Source organism: Diceros bicornis, chromosome 23, assembly GCF_020826845.1.
Source record: "Diceros bicornis minor isolate mBicDic1 chromosome 23, mDicBic1.mat.cur, whole genome shotgun sequence".
Taxonomy (NCBI): Eukaryota; Metazoa; Chordata; class Mammalia; order Perissodactyla; family Rhinocerotidae; genus Diceros; species Diceros bicornis.
Genome location: NC_080762.1, coordinates 37,906,011 through 37,923,759, shown reverse-complemented (window position 1 = coordinate 37,923,759; position 17,749 = coordinate 37,906,011). Strand labels below are relative to the sequence as shown.

Sequence of the window (17,749 nt, the reverse complement as noted above, 5' to 3'; positions counted from 1 at the left end):
ATACAGCTTTTGGTCATCAAAAGACACATAAAAAGTTAAAAGACAAGCTACCAATTGAGAGAAACTATTTGCAGCACCTATAACTGACAAGAAAGAAATATTTAAACTTTAAAAATATATAAAGATTATCTACAAATCAATTTTCAAAAGCAAACAATCCAATAAAAAATGATCCAAAATTGAGAACAGGCATTTCACAGAAATCCGAATAGCCACTAAGCATATATAAAAATGTACAAGCCCATTAGCAAGAGGGGAAATGCAAATTAATAGAGCAATCATGCTATGGCCAGGCAAAAATTTGAAAATCTAACAATAGAAGTGTTCTGGATAATGATGTGCCAGCCTAGTCCACGTGAAATGGATCTGTGTATAGGTCAATCTCAAAATCTGAATGTTTAGTGAAAAAAGAAGTTACAGGGAAAAATGCAATATGATTCATTATATAATATACAACACCAGGATAACTATATTTTTAGGGAACCGTATGTAACTATTATCAAAAAAGCACGGAAATGGGTAATGCACAATTCAGCATAAAAGTTATTTCTGGCTGGGAGGGAAAGATACTTTTGGGAAAAGCCTTCCTAGAAGGCTTCAAAAATACTGATATTTTTCCGTATCTTCAGCTCTGTAGTGGGTACCTGGGTATTCTTTTTATTATTAGCCTTTAAAATGTGCACATATGGGATACATTCAGATATGTATACTTCTCAATTAAATTTTGTTTAAAAAATCCAGTGAGATTTTAAGGAAGGCCCTTACAAAACTGTTCACATCAGCAAGTTCTAGACTGTGAGTCAGGATTCCTTGTTACGACATAACCAAACAAAACGGAGAACTGTCTTGGCTTCTGAGAGCGGATGTAAGACAGAAACCTTCAGCTGTAACCCCTATTTCAAAAGCTCTTGTTCTTCACTCCTGCCCTATTGCTCTCCATTATTTCTACGAGTGTTCCAGTACAAATGTGATTTTATACCATACATTTGCAAATTAAAAATGTCCTCTTTCTCTGTCTACCTCGGGCTTCCAAGTAAAGTTTCATTTTTAAAAATAGGCAAAACGGCTCCTCAATTTAAAAAGTTTGAAAACAACCAGTGTACTCGAGTTCAAGGCAACTTTTGAACGCCTCACATCAAAAACAGCTGTCCTCCATTATTTAGAGCTTCCCAGAGGAACCTTAGGAGACAAGTGCCCAAGAGAGAGGTGGGTCATCTCTAGCTGGAGAAAGACGACGGGAGTCCCCCACCCCGACTCTACTCCGCCCCTTTTCTCCATCAGAACAGGGCGCCCAGGAGGCTCTCCCCTCTTCCGGCCACTCCCCTCGCGACCCTCGCAGACCAGACAGGCTTGCGCCAGGAATCAGAGCCCCGCCCCTCAGTGAGCCCCGCCCCTCAGTGAGCCCCGCCCCTCAGTGAGCCCGCCCCCTCAGTGAGCCCCGCCCCGCCCCTCGGGGCTCCCGGAGCGCTCTGCGCGCGCCTCCTGGGAGGCGGGGCTGGTTGGCCTCGCAGGCGGGAGGCCGCGGGCGCGCGCTCTCCTCCCAGCTTCAACGGCTCCGGCGGTTGCGTCCCTGCCGGTGGCCGGATTCCCAGAACCTGGTGAGTAGCTGGAGGGCTCAGGACTCCGCAGTCGCAGCTGCGGCGGGCACGGGGCCCACCCCCGGCGCCTGCGCGCTCGTCCGCCAGCCAATGTGCTCGCCGCTCGCCTGCCCGCGGCCTTTGACCCCGCGCCCCTCGGGCCGGCGGCGCGAGGCGTCACGCTGCGAGCCTCGGGGCGTCGGGCCACCGCACTGCCGCTGTTACCCCTTGTTGTAGTCTGGGTTAGTTTTAGTGCCTTCTACCCTGCTCTATCCTAACCCTGTCGGCCTCGTCGCCGCCACGTCTTTGGAGCGGAGCCTCCTGTCGCCAGGGTTTTCCCTTCCCTCCCCAGCAGATTGAGAATTCCGGGAGGGACGGAAGCCTTTCAGCGCCTTGTCCTTTTGTCCCAAGCTGCAGCTCGGCCTTGCGCCCACGGGGAGGGAGGAAAGATCGAGCCCTGCGGGTCCCGGGGTGCAGCAGGCGGGTCGCCGTCTCCTGCCTCCCGGCGCGTTTGGGTCGGGAGAGGAGAGCGAGGATGGCGAGGTCCCCGCGGACATGGTTTTTCCCTTCACCTGTTAACAGTCTACGATGACAGTGCCAAACATGTTCTCTTTTGCTAAGTCTCAGGATGCAACTATGCTGGACTAGTCTCTCTCTTTTCCAAAGGAGCCCATTGAAATTCAGGCAGTTATGATAGTTTGTTTTCCTTTTATTATTGCGGGACCCTACGGATAAGTTTTAAGGGAAAATGTGGAAGTGCTTAAAAAAAACAACAACAAGGGAGGATAATGTTAATTGTATAAACTTAAAAGACAAATGGGACTGGAATGGGTTGTTTGTGTTAAAGTATTTAGACAGTAGTTTGAAAGGAAAATACAAAATAAAATCTAAGTATTGGTAATATTAAGTCACATGGTTTGCAAATCATTTTCATGACAATCTGTTACTTCTTTCATATTAAGCTATATGTAAACCCCGAAAAATATTGGAGGGCAGTGAATCTTGTGGATTTTCAGGCTTTATGCATAAAGCACTGCCCGAGCTGTTGCTGTTAGTCACGTGATTAATAGTAAGCATATGATCAGAAAATAAGCTGTTTAATTCAGATTAAATTTGGGCTACAATTTATGAGTAGGTAACAGATGTTCATTGTTTTCTAAACCCATAATAGAAATGAAAACATGACCACATGTCAGCAGTTTTCATCTATGTCACAAAAATTACAGTGTTGTATTCTCTAAACTTGATTTGTCGAATACCTTGTAGGAAGATGGAATAGCTTGAATTCCAGAGCCAGACTTGCTCTGCTCCTTGCCCGTTGCTTAACCTCAGGCAGGTTACTTAGCTATTTGCTAGCCCAGCGATTTGGGAAAAGTTACCAACTGCCCTGTACCTCAGTTTTGTCATCTGTAAAATGGTGTTAAAAAGAAGTTCTAGGGGCTGGCCAGGTGGCGTCGTGGTAGGGTTTGTGCCTTGTGCTTTGGCACCCTGGGGTTGGCAGGTTGGAAGGCTGGACTCGGACTTATGAACAGCTCATCAAGCCATGCTGTGGCAGGTGTCCCACATACAAAATAGAGGAAGATGAGCACAGATGTTAGCTCAGGGCCAATCTTCCTCACCAAAAAGAAACAAAAAAAAAGGAAGTTCTACTGATAGGTTGTTGTGAAGATTAAAAGGGAAGGATGAGAGTGTGCTTAACTGAATCTCTGTTAACCAAAGGGTACAAGTGTTTATATTGAAACTGACCCGAGCAAGGAAGCCTTAGTACAGAAGCTGACTTTGAAAGTTCCAGATGTGCCTTCTGGTATTAATGTTTGTCTCTGCTGACTTCTTAGAAAATAAAATTAGAAGATAACAAGACTTAAAAAAGGAAAAAAGCACCTGAAGTCTGCATAAGTTAACAATACATAATTAAAAGGTAAAATCTTGGCTTTTCTGAGTAACAGGATAACAGCAAATACTTTTTGAAATAATTGATATCACACTGCTTGTGGATCTCTGAGACCTCACTAGACTTTCAAGTCAAAAGCTAGCATTTCAAAGATTAAAAGCACAAAACACAAAAATAGAAACCATAAAGTTTCAAAAGAACCTATTATGTATAACTTCTGTGTATTATTATGTAATGTAAACTGCCCTTTGAAGATACCAGATTTTCAATAGCCAATACCCTGAGTAGGTTCCTGCTTTGGGAACCTATACATTTGCGATTAACATGTAATTTTTTTTCTCTCAGGTGACTTCTGAAACTTCTTTGTTGAAGCCAAATAAGTAGTTTTTCTGCTCCTTTCCTGTGAGACCATCAGACCCATTAGACATCTCAAGGGTCATTGTGGTTTTGCTATGTTGGACATGATAATTTTTATTAGAATGGATTTTTAAAATTATTGGATATGTCTATATATGATCCTTCATATATAATATGTTCAGCATAGACTATAAACATGTCAAGTGTATGTATAGCCAGTAGAATCTTTTTATACATGTACTGTGCAAATATGTACCAATGTCAAAAACAAAAGGGCCAGAAATTAAATTGTTTAAGCTGAACACTTAGTGGTCACTGACTATGTGTAAGATATATTGGGCTCTACTGGAGTGTAAAGATAAGGACCCCATTTCTGGACCTTAAGGAGAGTCTAGACTGGCCAAAATACATGTAAATAAATAACGTAATGCAATATATAATGAAAGAAATGCCAAGTTAAAAAGTAGGTAACGCTGTAACAGTAGAATATATAAGCAAGTGAGTACTTTTCACTCTGGCATCATTAGGAGAGGTATCAAGAAGAAGAGGCCACATTTCAGCTTTGTCTTGAAGGATGAGTAATATTTAAAAAATGAGCCATATAGAGAATAGGCATTTAAAGAGAATAAACTGTGTTGGTTATTAATTGCTTGCCAGACACCCATCTTTAATAATCATCATCATCATCATAAATAATTGCTCATATTTATTGTGTTAAACTGAGCCAGAAATGATTCTAAGAGTTTTATAATATTAACTTATTTCATTCTCACAAAAATTTTATGAGTGAGGTAATAACTCATTGTACAGACGAGAAAAGAGGCAGGGAAAGATCAGGTCACTTGTATAGGTGAAATAGCTGAGAAATGGGCCAGCTGGCATTTGAACTCAGACATGTGAACTGCAGAGCCCGTACTTTTAATCACAACGATCTGCTGCCTTTAGGTTGAGATGACCTATTGTTACTTGAGATATGGAGGTTCGCATAGAGCTAGTGGGTCGTCTGTAATGATGTGATTAAACATTTTAAGTGAATGAATTAAATAAGTAATGTGAAAAGAAAAGAGAGAGGGACCAGCTTAAGAAATTAAATTTACAGGCAAGAGGGAAAAAAAAACGCAGCTTCCATAAATGGACATTTTGTGTTTTGTGTTCATGTGTACATCTGAGAAATGAATCTAACAAATAGAAAAAAGTGTCAGAACTATTTGTTTCCCAAATTTCTTCCCTTTTCATTTATATTTAAATCCAATAGTATTTACCATTTGATTAAAACATTACCCGTTTACATTTTTTTCACATATATTATCTTGCATGATTCACAGAACAACTTTGTCAGAAAACAAAATGATGATGTGTTCTTTTTTAAGAAGAGATAAAGTGGCTTACTCAGGGTCGCACAACTGGGTCAACATTGCTGATTTGAACTTGGATCTTCAGATTTCCAGATCAATATTCTTTCCATTATATATCCTCACCCTTCCATGCATTTCACCACTCAGCTGGTCAACTTCTCAAAAATCGTTGTCTTACTAATTTCTAAATTTAGTTGTTTCTCCCATTCTTTCTGACTCGTTACATTGATTATTTTCTTATAAAATACCTACCCCAAACTTTTCTTCCTTATGAAGTGTTATGTTCTGAGTTTAGAAGACAGAGTAAGAAAAGATCACTGTATTTTCTCACCCAGAGGTAATTATTATACGTGTCCAAGTGTATTTCCTTCCTCTGTTTGTGTCTTGAACATAGCTGAGATCATATTATGTCCATAATTTTTTTTTATACTTTAATGCTTGTCAAAATTCCCACTTTCTTTAACCAAAGGGAAGGATTTGTTTTTATCTCAATAACTTGGAAGTTTCAGGACGACAAATCACAGAGGCAGGCCAAAATGGTTATATCATCCCTTTTTCCTGTCAACGGGGCTGCCACATTCCATACATAGGAATTGTACTCCCTGGACTCAGGCAGTGCAGAGCTTGAAGGACTATATGAGTTGGCCCTTCCCAGAAATAAGCAGGTATTAGGTTAACAACTCATGTCCTCCAGTTTGCTGGTGGGATTCTTTTTTTGTTTCTTCTTAATTTTCAAATAATTTTAGACTTAGAGAAAAGCTTCAAAAATAGTACAAACAACTCAACAATCCCTATATATTTTTCCTGCAGATTCACCAAATGGTAATATTGTACTACATTTGCTTTATCATTCTGCATACACACACACACACATGTTTATATATTACATTGTATAAAATTATCCATACATATTATATGTAATGTGTATGTATGTGTGTACATGTGTATATATGGATGCATATATATGTGTAGGTATATGTGTGTGTATATATACGTGTGTGTGTGAGTGTCTAACATTTTGTCTGATGTCTCCTCATGATTAGATCCAGATTAAATTTTGACAGAAATACCACAGCAGTGATTCTGTGTCCTTCTTAGGGCATCCTCTCAGGAGACTTATATCTACTTATCCAAAATTAACTGATGAAGTTAATTTCGATCACTTGTTTAAGGTGGTGTCTGCTAGGTTCTGCACTGTTAAGTTACTGTGTTTCCCTTAGGTATCTTTTGGGGAGATACTTTGCCAATATATGGATATCCTGTTTCTCATCAAATTTTTGCTCCCTTATTTAATATCCCTTGATGATTCTTGCCTGATACAGTTATTATTATGGTAGTTGCCAAATAGTGATATTCTAATTCCATTATTCCAGCTAAATTTATTAGTTGGCATTGTAATGTAAAAAGAGTCTTCTTTATTCCATTTATTTATTTTTGAATTTTTAAAATCAGTATGGATTCCTGAATTTTTATTTTAATGCCTATAATTTATTACTTTTATTCCCTGTTTTGATGCTGAAATGGTCCTGGATTTAGCCGGTGGTTGCCCCTTCAAGCTGGCTCCTGTGTCCTATGGACATGTCCCCTACATCTTTGAGTACTTCCTTACTTTCTGGCAAGATGTTCCAGGGTCATATTGTACTTTCCCAGCTACAGTATTGGAATCAACGTTTCTCAAAGGGACCTGGTTCTTTTAAGTAGAGAAGGGTGTTTAAAACCAAAATCTTGGCATCAGATGTGTCTATTGCTGTAGGTATTTCTTTGGTTCCAGACCCTCTCACTGGACAGAGCTGGGAAATAATGTGAACACATTTATGTGTACACCCTGCCCTATTTATTGATCTGTCACAATCCACACATCCATACTGATACTGCCAGTTACAATCTGACAGCACAAGTTTCATTTTAGCTTCCCACTTTCTATATTTATAACTCACTTTTTTGTCATTGAAAAACCTGGGCCCCATTTTCCAGCATGTATTGTTGATTTGCTTACTTTTAGAATACATAGTACATATTTTAAGAATTGCTAATCTGTACCGTTGCAAAAACCAAGTTACTAACCGGAGTTTAACATTTAATATTTGTTTGTTTGTTTTGAGTATGTGGAATATAACATGGCTCAAAAAGACAAAACTATACAAAAAAGCGTACTCAGAGAAGAATCACTTCCGTTCCCCAACACTTCTACCCCGTTCTCATCCTCCCGTGTTTTCCACCCTGATCCTCCTTCTCCCCTGTAGATAATCAACCCTGTTAGATTCTTGTTTATTCTTCCTGTGTTTTTTTTGATCACTTTAGAAAATGTATATTTTCTTATTGGCAATCCAGAAAATCACTTTATGTCATTTCAAAGAGATCTTTCTCATTTTTTCAGCAGAATACTCTAATATTTTAAAATGACAAACAACACTGTATATGAATTTATGTACTACTATTGGTTGTGTATTTTCAAGGTAAATTCCATGAAGTAGGACTGCTGAGTCAGAAGGTAAATGGACATATAATTTTGTTAGATATTGCCAAATTCCGAAAAAGGTGGTACCACTTTACATTCACTAACAGTGTATGGGAGTGCTTGTTTTCCCACTGTCTTGCCAGCAGGATATATTTTCATTCTTTTTATTTTTTGCCAGTCTCCTAGATAAGAAATGATATCTTTGTGTAGTTTTAATTTACATTTTTATAATTTTGAGTGAGGTAGATGATCTTGCAAATATTTTCACTCAGTTTGTCAGCTCTCCTTTTACTTTGTTTATACTGTTATTAAATTAATTACAGTATTATTAATTAATCTGTCTTTTAGTGCATCCGTATTTTGAGTCCTAGTTATAAACCTTTTGCTACACTCAGGTTATAAGGGAATTTAGGTGGGATTATTTAATCATTTGAATGATTCTGAGCCCTACAACTTGCATTATTCTTTGGAGATTGGGGTAGGGAATAGGGGGGTTGTTTAAAATTCCTGATTGAAAAGTAGCAGCAGAGAAGCTGACGACGTAAGTAGAAAGTGGCAGCTGAGAAAATGAACAGAGCTTTCAGCAGTTTCATGGCTCTGTGGGGACCAAAATTGGAATTCAGAGGCCTTCCAAGGCCCATCAGAGAGGAGGGATCTTGACAAATACCTGTGGCTTTGTTTTCAGAACTCTTGGGTGTAAGGGAGTAGGAATGAATCAGAAATAGACCAAATATCCACAAGGACTTAAACCCAGTTTTGAAGATTTCAATCTGTGGTTAGATTAAGGCAATCTTTCTCTATCCTAGCAGTCTTCAAGAAGCAAAAATAAGCTTTCTCTGAAGAAAGATAATAGAGCCTCACATTGTCTCTAAAAATTTTCACTCACGATATCTGGCATTTGATAAAAAAATAACCTAGAGTACAGAAAGATAGTGACTGTCTAGATATTAAGAGAAGAAATCCCCAAAGCAGGCTATAGGAACAGAATCCCTGAGATCCAAATTCATGTTATTAGAGGTGGACTTTAAATAAATGGGATTAAAATGTTCAAGGAATTAAGTGAGAAGATAGAAAATTTTGGTAGGGAATTGATGTCTTTGAAAAGAGTCAAATGGAAGTTCCAAGACTAAAATTATAACTGATAATAAGTCACAGCTAAAGAGAATTAGGAAACTGGAAGATAATTCAGAAGTAAATATTCAGATTGAAGCATGGAGAGACAAAAGGAGGGAAATAAAAAAATATTTAATAAACACGGGATATAAAATTCTAACGTGTGTAATGTATTCCAAAATGAGAGATGAGAGAGCAAGAGAGCAATAATGGAGCAAAAGCAATAGTTGAAAGATAATGGTCGAGAATTTTACAGAGCTAAGGAAAGATATCAACCCACAGATTGAAGAGGCACTTTGAATCTAAAGCAGGATAAATAGTAAGAAAACAATACTCCATATATATTCCATAGGAAAAAAGCTGAAAACTAAAGATGAAGAGAAAAATATTAAAAGTAGCCAGAAATAAAGAAAATGTATTATCTTTCAAGTCTTAAAGAAGCAAGGAAAAAAACAATAGTTGAGCTTTCAACAAAAACAGTTAAAGGCAGACGATATGGATGGTGCTGAAAGAAAATAATTGAGAATATAGAAGTCTATACCTAGGTGTCAAAGTGATGGCAAAATAAGGATATTTTCAAACAAACTAATGTGGAAAGAGTTGATCAGCAGCAGACCAACCCTATAGGCCCTATTAAAGGGAATTATTTCTTCACTGTAGGGAAGTTATTTTGAATGGAAGTAATGAGATGCAGGAAGAAGTGAAGAGCAAAGGAAAGGGTAAATGTAATGAACGTTGACCGCACAAAAAATAGAATATCTGCTGGGGTCTGAGATAGATGTAAAGAATAAAATACACCAAAATAGGAGTATAAAAGTTAGGGCAGTGATAAAGGAATTGAAGTCTTGCAAGTGTGCCTTCATTGCTTGAGAAATAGTAAAGTTCTGATTCATGCTAGATTTTGACAAGTAAGAATGCATGCCATAATCTCTGAGATAATTAAAATAATAGCAAAGAGAATGTATAATTAACAAGCTAATAAGGACAATGAAACAATTAAAAAGAAGGTGAGAGAGAAAATAGAGCTTGTAAGATAGAGGCCAAAAGGAAAGCAAGGGTAAGAAGTAGATTTAAAGCTATAATATCCTTATTTGCAGAATTGTAAATGTACTAAATACTACAATTAGTGGACAAAGACTGTCAGATTAAAAACAATAATAAAAACAATGTCATATTTCAAAAATAACCATTTAAGGTGACAATAAAATGATGAAAATGACGCTCTCTGCCAACATGAACCAAATGAAATCTGTTGTAGCTGTGTTACTATTAGAATAGAATTTAAGTCAGAACCCATCAGTAGAGAAGGAAAAGAACGTTTCATTATAGAACAGATTTACTTCTTCGGGAAAATGTAGCAGTCCTAAATGTGTCTCCACATAACAACATCAATTAAAATTATATAACATAAATATTTATAGACATGCCACAATGATAGTGGGGGATTTTTAACACGAGCAGAAGAAAGACGAGTGAGGATATGGAAAATAGAAACAACACAATTAGCATGTTTGTTCTGATACCCATATGTCGAACTCAGTGACCGCTAGCTGCAGAATATATATTCTTTCATACGGGCCGCTTAATGAAATTGGTCGTAGGTTGAACCTTAAAGCAAGTCTCAGCATATTTCAAAGGACTGAAATCGTACAGGGGATGTTTGTAGTGGATTCACACTAGAAATCAACTCAAAAAGATAACTAGAAAATCTCCCAAATATAATACATTTGTAAATAAGTCATCAAAGAAGAAATCATAGGGGCCAGCCTGGTGGCGTGGTGAAGTTCATGAGCTCTACTTCGGCGGCCCGGGGTTCACAGGTTCAGATCTCAGGCGCGGCCTGACACACTGCTCATCAAGCCATGCTGTGGCGGTGTCCCATACGAAGTAGAGGAAGATGGGCATGAATGTTAGCCCATGGCCAATCTTCCTTAGCAAAAAGAGGAGGATTGGTGGTGGGTGTTACCTCAGGGCTAATCTTACAAAAAAAAAAAAAGAAGAAATCATAATGGAAATTAGAATGTATTTTGAACTAAGTGGTCGTGAAAATACAGGAGTGCAAAACTCATGGGATACTGTTAAAGATATTTTTAGGAAAGTGCAAAAGAGAGTTCAGGGATGATAGCAACAGCAGTGGTATAGTGTTTGAATCTTCCTGCAGTCATAAAAACAGAGCATTAAAATAGTAAAACCAAACAAACATCTGCAATAAAACTGAAATGACAAGTTACCCCCACGCACCCCAAAATCTGAGTGGGTGGGGATAGCTCACTAACGATTACAAGTCTTATATTCTATCTGTTTGTGCTGGAGGAAGCAGAGGGAAGCAATAGTGTGTCTGCTTGACCTGAAACCGGAAAATATCTAAATATAGATATTAATTGGAAAAAGTGACAGTCCAATCCGAGAATAGTAGCTGCAATGGAGGAGGGGAATTTTGAAGCCTTATATCTGAAGGGACTAGAGCATCTTGGTTTTTAAGAACTCTGAAAAGCTAAGTAGCTAATGCTCCTTTTCAGAACAAAGCCCCATATTGAAGAGTAGCTTCTGGAAATAACTTTCAAATTGAGCAGAGTAGGAACAAAATAGAAGCAAAGGAAATTAAAAATTCTGGAAAAATGTAGGAATGGAGAAAAACCCAGCTGATCTCAAAAAAATTCAAGGCCATGTTACAACTTCACGAAAACAACAGAAGAAAGATCTCTAGAGCTCTGAAGCTAGAAAAGCGATCATGATTCAATGTTTGCTTCCAAAAATTAAGGGAAATTATTTCATGTAATATTTAGCAACAGAAAATGATCGCAGTCAAATCCCATACAAAGTCATTACAGGCAAAAAAGTTAACATACTTGTAAACGCTGAAAGCATGCCAGAGAGACGTGTTCACAAAATATATGACAATTGTAATTTACTATTTAGAAGTAAACAATTGAAATAATTACATGAGGTATGAATGAATAAGTAAATTACAATTATGGAAACTCAGAAATGAGGTAAAATTAATCAGAAAATAAAAATTGACAGAAAAATCACTTCATAGATTATTTCATAAATGAAGACTAGAAGACAAACACAACTGATAATGCCTTATGAGAGATAGAGTGTAGAGAAACTTAAAAATCAAAATGAAATGAAGAAAGGGGTGAAAAAGAAAAAAGGCAGTTGTAAAAATCAATAAAAGTAATAAGACTTCCTATAGACGAAAAGCAAAGCAGTGAAACAGAACAAATATTAAAATTAAACTTGGAAATATTTGCTGACGACAAAAAAGTAGACGTCAATAGGTTAGTTAATTTGTTAATGGGAAGATAAGGGAATTCCTGTGTGATTGTTTCTGTTTTCTCTATGAAACAGCTATCTGAAGAGAATAAAGGAAGTTGGTGATGTAGTAGCAGGTTTGATGGAAAATGAGAAGGAATGAAATAATTTTTTTGAGGTTAGAAAAGTGAACATACTGAGGTATGAACATACGACTGGTAAGTGGTCTTGAGTGTCCATTTAAAATTTATAGACGTGAATTCGAAGTGAGAAATCAGCGTGGTTGTGTGTTTTTCTCCAGTATCATTCTGTGGTTCTGGATCAAGGTCAAGACAGGCATCATTTGTTTGAGGTTTTAACAGGTAAGTATTGAGAAAGGAGAGAAGTAAAGGGAGTTAAGAGTATCTGCAAGTAAGGAATTGTAATGCTAGACTATGGGCTATAAACTGCGTCACTAGAAACAAAACATGAATAAAAGGAGAAATAGTGAAAAAGTGGTAGAGTTAGTGGATTGGACATCTCAGTAAGGTCAAGGAATTGCCAGAATGAGCGTACTAAACTAGAGGAGTTCAAAGCATGGGAGGTTATGTTTAGAAATGAAAAAAAATGAAGTAAAGATTTTGGGATGGTAAAAGATGGAAAATGGCAAGATCAAGAGTATGCGTGTGACACTTGAGTTGGTGAAGTGGGGTGGAAAAACAGATCATTAGAAGTGAGACCGGCAAAGAATCGGGAGGGTAAACTACTGCATGGATCATCCATGTCAGTGGAGTCACTAAAAACAGAAGTAGGGTAGGAAGGAAGATAGTAAGTCAGTTGCTAAAATCATCAGTGAATGGGAGATTGTTAGAGTCAGAAAATGGTGAGGTTTCATGGCTTGAATGTCATTTTCTATAGGCGCTTCATCCTTCTAACCTAACCTCTAATTATGCCAATATTTTGTTTACAAGTCTCCAGTGGCCCCCTATTGACCAGAATAAGAACTGTCCTATCACTTAGATGCACAGCCTGGTTCCAACATGCCACGACAGCTTTACTTTACCTCACCATCTTGTTTTCCATGCTGCAGCCAAAGGCCTTTTTATTTCACAAATATATCTTTTCACATCCAGTATGTCTTTGGGCATATTGTTTCCTCTGACACTTAAGACCATCTTCTTTTTTCTTTCTTTTCCACCAGCGTATGCATATTGTACAATTCTTCCAAGACTTTACTATTTTTTCCTAAAGAGTTTTCGACAACTCCATAGTTTATATGGCATTTCATTCTTTTATATGCCTTCCACTTCGCTTTTGGCATTTTTCTTCTTTGAGTTATAGTTATTTGCATATGTGTCTTCCCCTTCCTCATGGACTCTAAGCACATTGAACATAAGGACTGTGTCTTCCTAAACCTATTTCATGTGGCGCCTAGTGTACTACTTTTTACATAATACAGTTGAAACTGAATTATGTATCTTTTACTTTTTTTTCCTACAGTTTTTTTGATATTTCAACCAAGTGAAATAAATTTTTATTTGTTCCTTGGGGAACAATAAGGATTCAACTATTTCTCATCTTAAAGTCAACTGTGTCTACTTCTATAGAGTTTGTCTTAGCTTATGTCTTATGTTATTGATTGGTTACATGACATACTCTGAGTCCAGCTTGTTGATGTGGTTACAGTGTATCCATGCAATAATATTATTAAAATATAATAAAAACTTTATGGGGGGAGGTCCCTAAATTAGAGTCTTAGGAACAAGAGAAAGTGTTACTTTCATAATCTTATTTTCAAAGTTTAGGAAGGAGAAATATTTGACATGAAAGCATTTTCATCAAACCAGTGAATTAATATAGTTGTAAATAAAATCCCGAGACCCATCTACTTATTCCTTTGCTAAAAGTCCATTTTCATGGGTTTTTATAAGAGAGAGAGAGAACTGATAGCGATGGGATGCAGGAATGGGGAAGAGGTAGGACGCCAGGTAAAGTGTCAGAGAAGGTTTAGTAATCAATATTGCTTCCCAAAACTTGTGTATATTTTATACATCTAATTACATATATAATTATACATATTTATAGTATAGGTAGATATGTGTAAGGTATACATATATCTCTATATAAGATTAATATGCTTATTATATATTCATGTGTGTATATGTACCTATGCACATGTGTATATATATGTGTGTATATATGGATATACCATATCTACTTGAATAAAATTTTAAAACAGGCAAAACAAAATTATGTTTTGGAAAAACTATGAAGAAAGGTGAGGGGATGGTAAACACAAAAGTCAAGTGGTTGCCCTTCAGCAAGGAGAAGGGGCAGGGCTGATGATTGGCAGGGGGCACAAAAGGTGGAGATGGGCTTTTAAGCTGGCAATTTTCTTTTCGAATGTTTATATGTAACAAACTAGACATATGTCTTTTATAGTAATCTTTAGGTGTGATATATTTCACAGTTAAACAAGATTGACTTTGAAAAGAATCTATGATTTTAGCCCTAAAAGAAGTATGCTTGCTCATCTTAGTATTTCTTGCATAGATGCATAATAGAGGCAGCAGTTTGTAGAAAGTATTTGTGTGTATGTGACACAATTACTTGCTCGTTAGAGTAAGTTTTACTTGTCTTATGTTATATCAGGGTTACTTAAACTTAATTCTCTAGAATAACAACAGCATGATATATTGTAGAAAGTCATATTTTAGAAATACGACGTCAACTTTTCACCAAATACCTTTCTAATAAGAAATTTTTACATAAAAAGACTTAAATATTTTATCCATATGTATGTGTATGTATATATACCTATGTACGTATACACACATACCTGTACAGATATTTGTATACATGCACTTATTAAAACATAAAAACAGATGTGCAATACTATTTTAGAAGTTTTAAGTTAATGTTTATAACCTCTGTCAATGAGATTTTTAAAGTTGTTAAGTAATTTTTTTTTTAATTAGGAATCTCTAACTTATCATTCTTTTCTCTACTGTCATTCTTTTTTATTTTATCGTATTCTATTCCATTTCAAAAATGTCATTTAAAATGTGTGATTACTCCCTTCATGTGAAATCATTATTGTAGTTAAAAAAATGAGTTTGTTGAAAATCCATTTAATGATTAGGCTTTTAATATACTCGTATTTCGTTTTTTGAACTAAGAACCTTTAATTTTATATTTATATTTAGAAAATTTTAGTCCATATACATAGAAAATTCCTTTTCTATATTCAGTATTTGCAAAATCTGCCCAATTGATTAAAAATATATTCATTTTCTTAAGTAAAATTCCTAAAATGTTTATCTGACAAAATATAATTGTGATATTTCCAAATAAATACTGCCATTTAGTCTAGCCATATATAAATTCTTTTGTAGATATCAATGATTGATGATATAATTAATATGATAATGCACTTTAAAAGTTTTTCAATGTAATGAACTTCATGGATTTTAGTTTTCATTTTGAAGACATTGGAAAATATTGTTAATACCACTTAACTAATTACCGTTTTTCAATAAATTACAGCTAAACATTTACCATTTTGGAGTTTAAAGTATGTCATCATGGCAAAGTTTCGAAGAAGGACTTGCATCATTTTGTCACTTTTTATTCTATTTATCTTCTCTCTGATGATGGGTTTAAAAATGCTGAGACCAAATAAAGCTACTTTTGGAGATCCTTTTGGACTTGACCTTCTTCCAGACCTTCATCAACGATCTCACTTGGGGAAAAGTCTTGATTCCCAAAAGAGTGACAAAATCAACAGTGAAACAAATATCAAGAATTTAAAAAGTGTTGAAAGCACTGTAAAACCTTCCAAAGCCTCTGAACCTTACCTGGAAGAACTGCCACCTCTGAATTATTATTTACATGTATTTTATTACAGTTGGTATGGAAATCCACAATTTGATGGTAAATATGTACATTGGAACCATGCAATCCTGAAGCATTGGGACCCTAGAATAACCAAGAATTATCCACAAGGGAGACACAACCCCCCAGATGACATTGGCTCCAGCTTTTATCCTGAGTTGGGAAGTTACAGCTCTCGGGACCCTTCTGTCATCGAAACTCACATGAAACAAATGTATTCGGCTTCAATTGGTAATTATTTTATGTGTGTGTGTTTAGGTTTGTGTGTGTATGTATATGTATGTGTGTGTATATAAATAATTTTTTGTAGAACATTAAATTACTAATTAGTCTTTACATTGTTATTAATTATAATTTTAAACTTATAAACTCCAAATTAAACTGTATATATGTTCTTAAACATCCAGGCAACCACTTTTTAACACTACTTGAAAGAATGTTGTTTAATCTCCAAATTTTGGAGCATTTCTGGATATATTGTTTTTATTGATTTATAATTTAATATTCTTTCTGACTTTCATTAAGTTACAATTTACATAAAATACAATGAATTCTCCCACTTTAAATATACAGCTCAATGATGTTTCTCAAAGATGTACACCTGTTTAAATACCACCCCAATAATGAAGTAAGATATTCTGTAGGTCAAAAAGTGTTGTTATGCTTCCCTTATTCAGCCCCACCGTCTACCCCAGGAAACTATGGATCTGAATTTTGTCACTGTAGGGTAGTTGTGAATGTTCTATTACTATATAAAAATAGAATCATCCAGAATTTGTGTGTGTGGTCATTTGCTCAGTACGCTATTTTGGAATTTTCCCATGTTGTTAACTATATCAGTAGTTTAGTCATTATTATTGCTGAGTAGTATGCAATTGTATGATTATGGTAATTTATTTCTGCATACATCTTGATGGACAGTGGGCTGTTTCAAATTTTAGGCATGTGGCATATGATTTGGTCTTATTTTTCTGTTTTTTAAAACTAGTCTGACAATGTCTTTTTTTATTTCTGTGTTTATTTCGTTTATACTTAATGTAATAATGGTATGGTTGATTTTAAATGTTTCATTTTGCTATCTGTTTTCTATTTATCCCATCTGTTCTGTTCCCTTTTCTCTCTTTTTCTGCCTTCTCCTGTATTGAATATATTTATTCTGTTTTGTATTCTCTCCTGGCTTATTACATATCCTCCTTCATTTTATTTATTTTATGATTGCTCTAAAGCTTACAACATGCACCTTTAACTTAATTGATGAGAAGTCACCAGTTATTCTTATTGTCATTCCTCCTTCCTCTCAACTTCGTCTTCCTTCTAACTTCTGGCACTCCGATAACACGTGTTTAGATAGAGTCATATTATTCCATAGGTAAATAGTATGAAAAAAATATAATTGGGTGTCTGAAAATTCTTCAATTCATTAACATACCCTTTATAAAAACCTTCCTGTTTTGGTTCCCTCTGTCTTGTTAGTGTCCCTAGCACTAGGGATATGAGAAGAAATTGAGTTTCTCACATTTTTCCAGCTCTGCAAAAGGCACAAACTCACTATCGAGCTGATATGTATATAGAGATGTGCAAGGCTTTTTCATGATCAAAACAACATATGTCTCTATTTATAATTTACTTTTGGGGGGAGGACTTATTCAAATGACTTTTTTCCTATTTTCTACAAAGAATCTGCATCACATTCAAATCTTTTCTGTTATTTCAAGATTGACTTGTTTGTGGCTATAAAAAGCTAAGCTTGATTGATGAAAAAAATGGATATTTATGGAAGTTTTAGTTTTCTTAATGCAAACTGAATTGCATACAATGAGAGTTTTTTTGCATCAGATGTATAACAGTTTTATATATTTATAACATA

The 17,749-nt window shown here is 36.0% G+C and overlaps 1 protein-coding gene across 1 annotated transcript in view; it reads left to right on the top strand.

Moving 5' to 3' along the window:
* Window positions 1–1,494: 1,494 nt before the first annotated feature.
* MANEA (mannosidase endo-alpha) overlaps window positions 1,495–17,749 on the top strand; it is a 54,105-nt gene continuing 37,850 nt past the window's right edge. Inside the window, exons 1-2 of the mRNA XM_058566613.1 lie at window positions 1,495–1,598; window positions 15,535–16,113. Coding sequence (XP_058422596.1) covers window positions 15,573–16,113 — 541 coding nt within the window. The 5' untranslated portion in view covers window positions 1,495–1,598; window positions 15,535–15,572. The remainder of the gene's footprint in view (window positions 1,599–15,534; window positions 16,114–17,749) is intronic.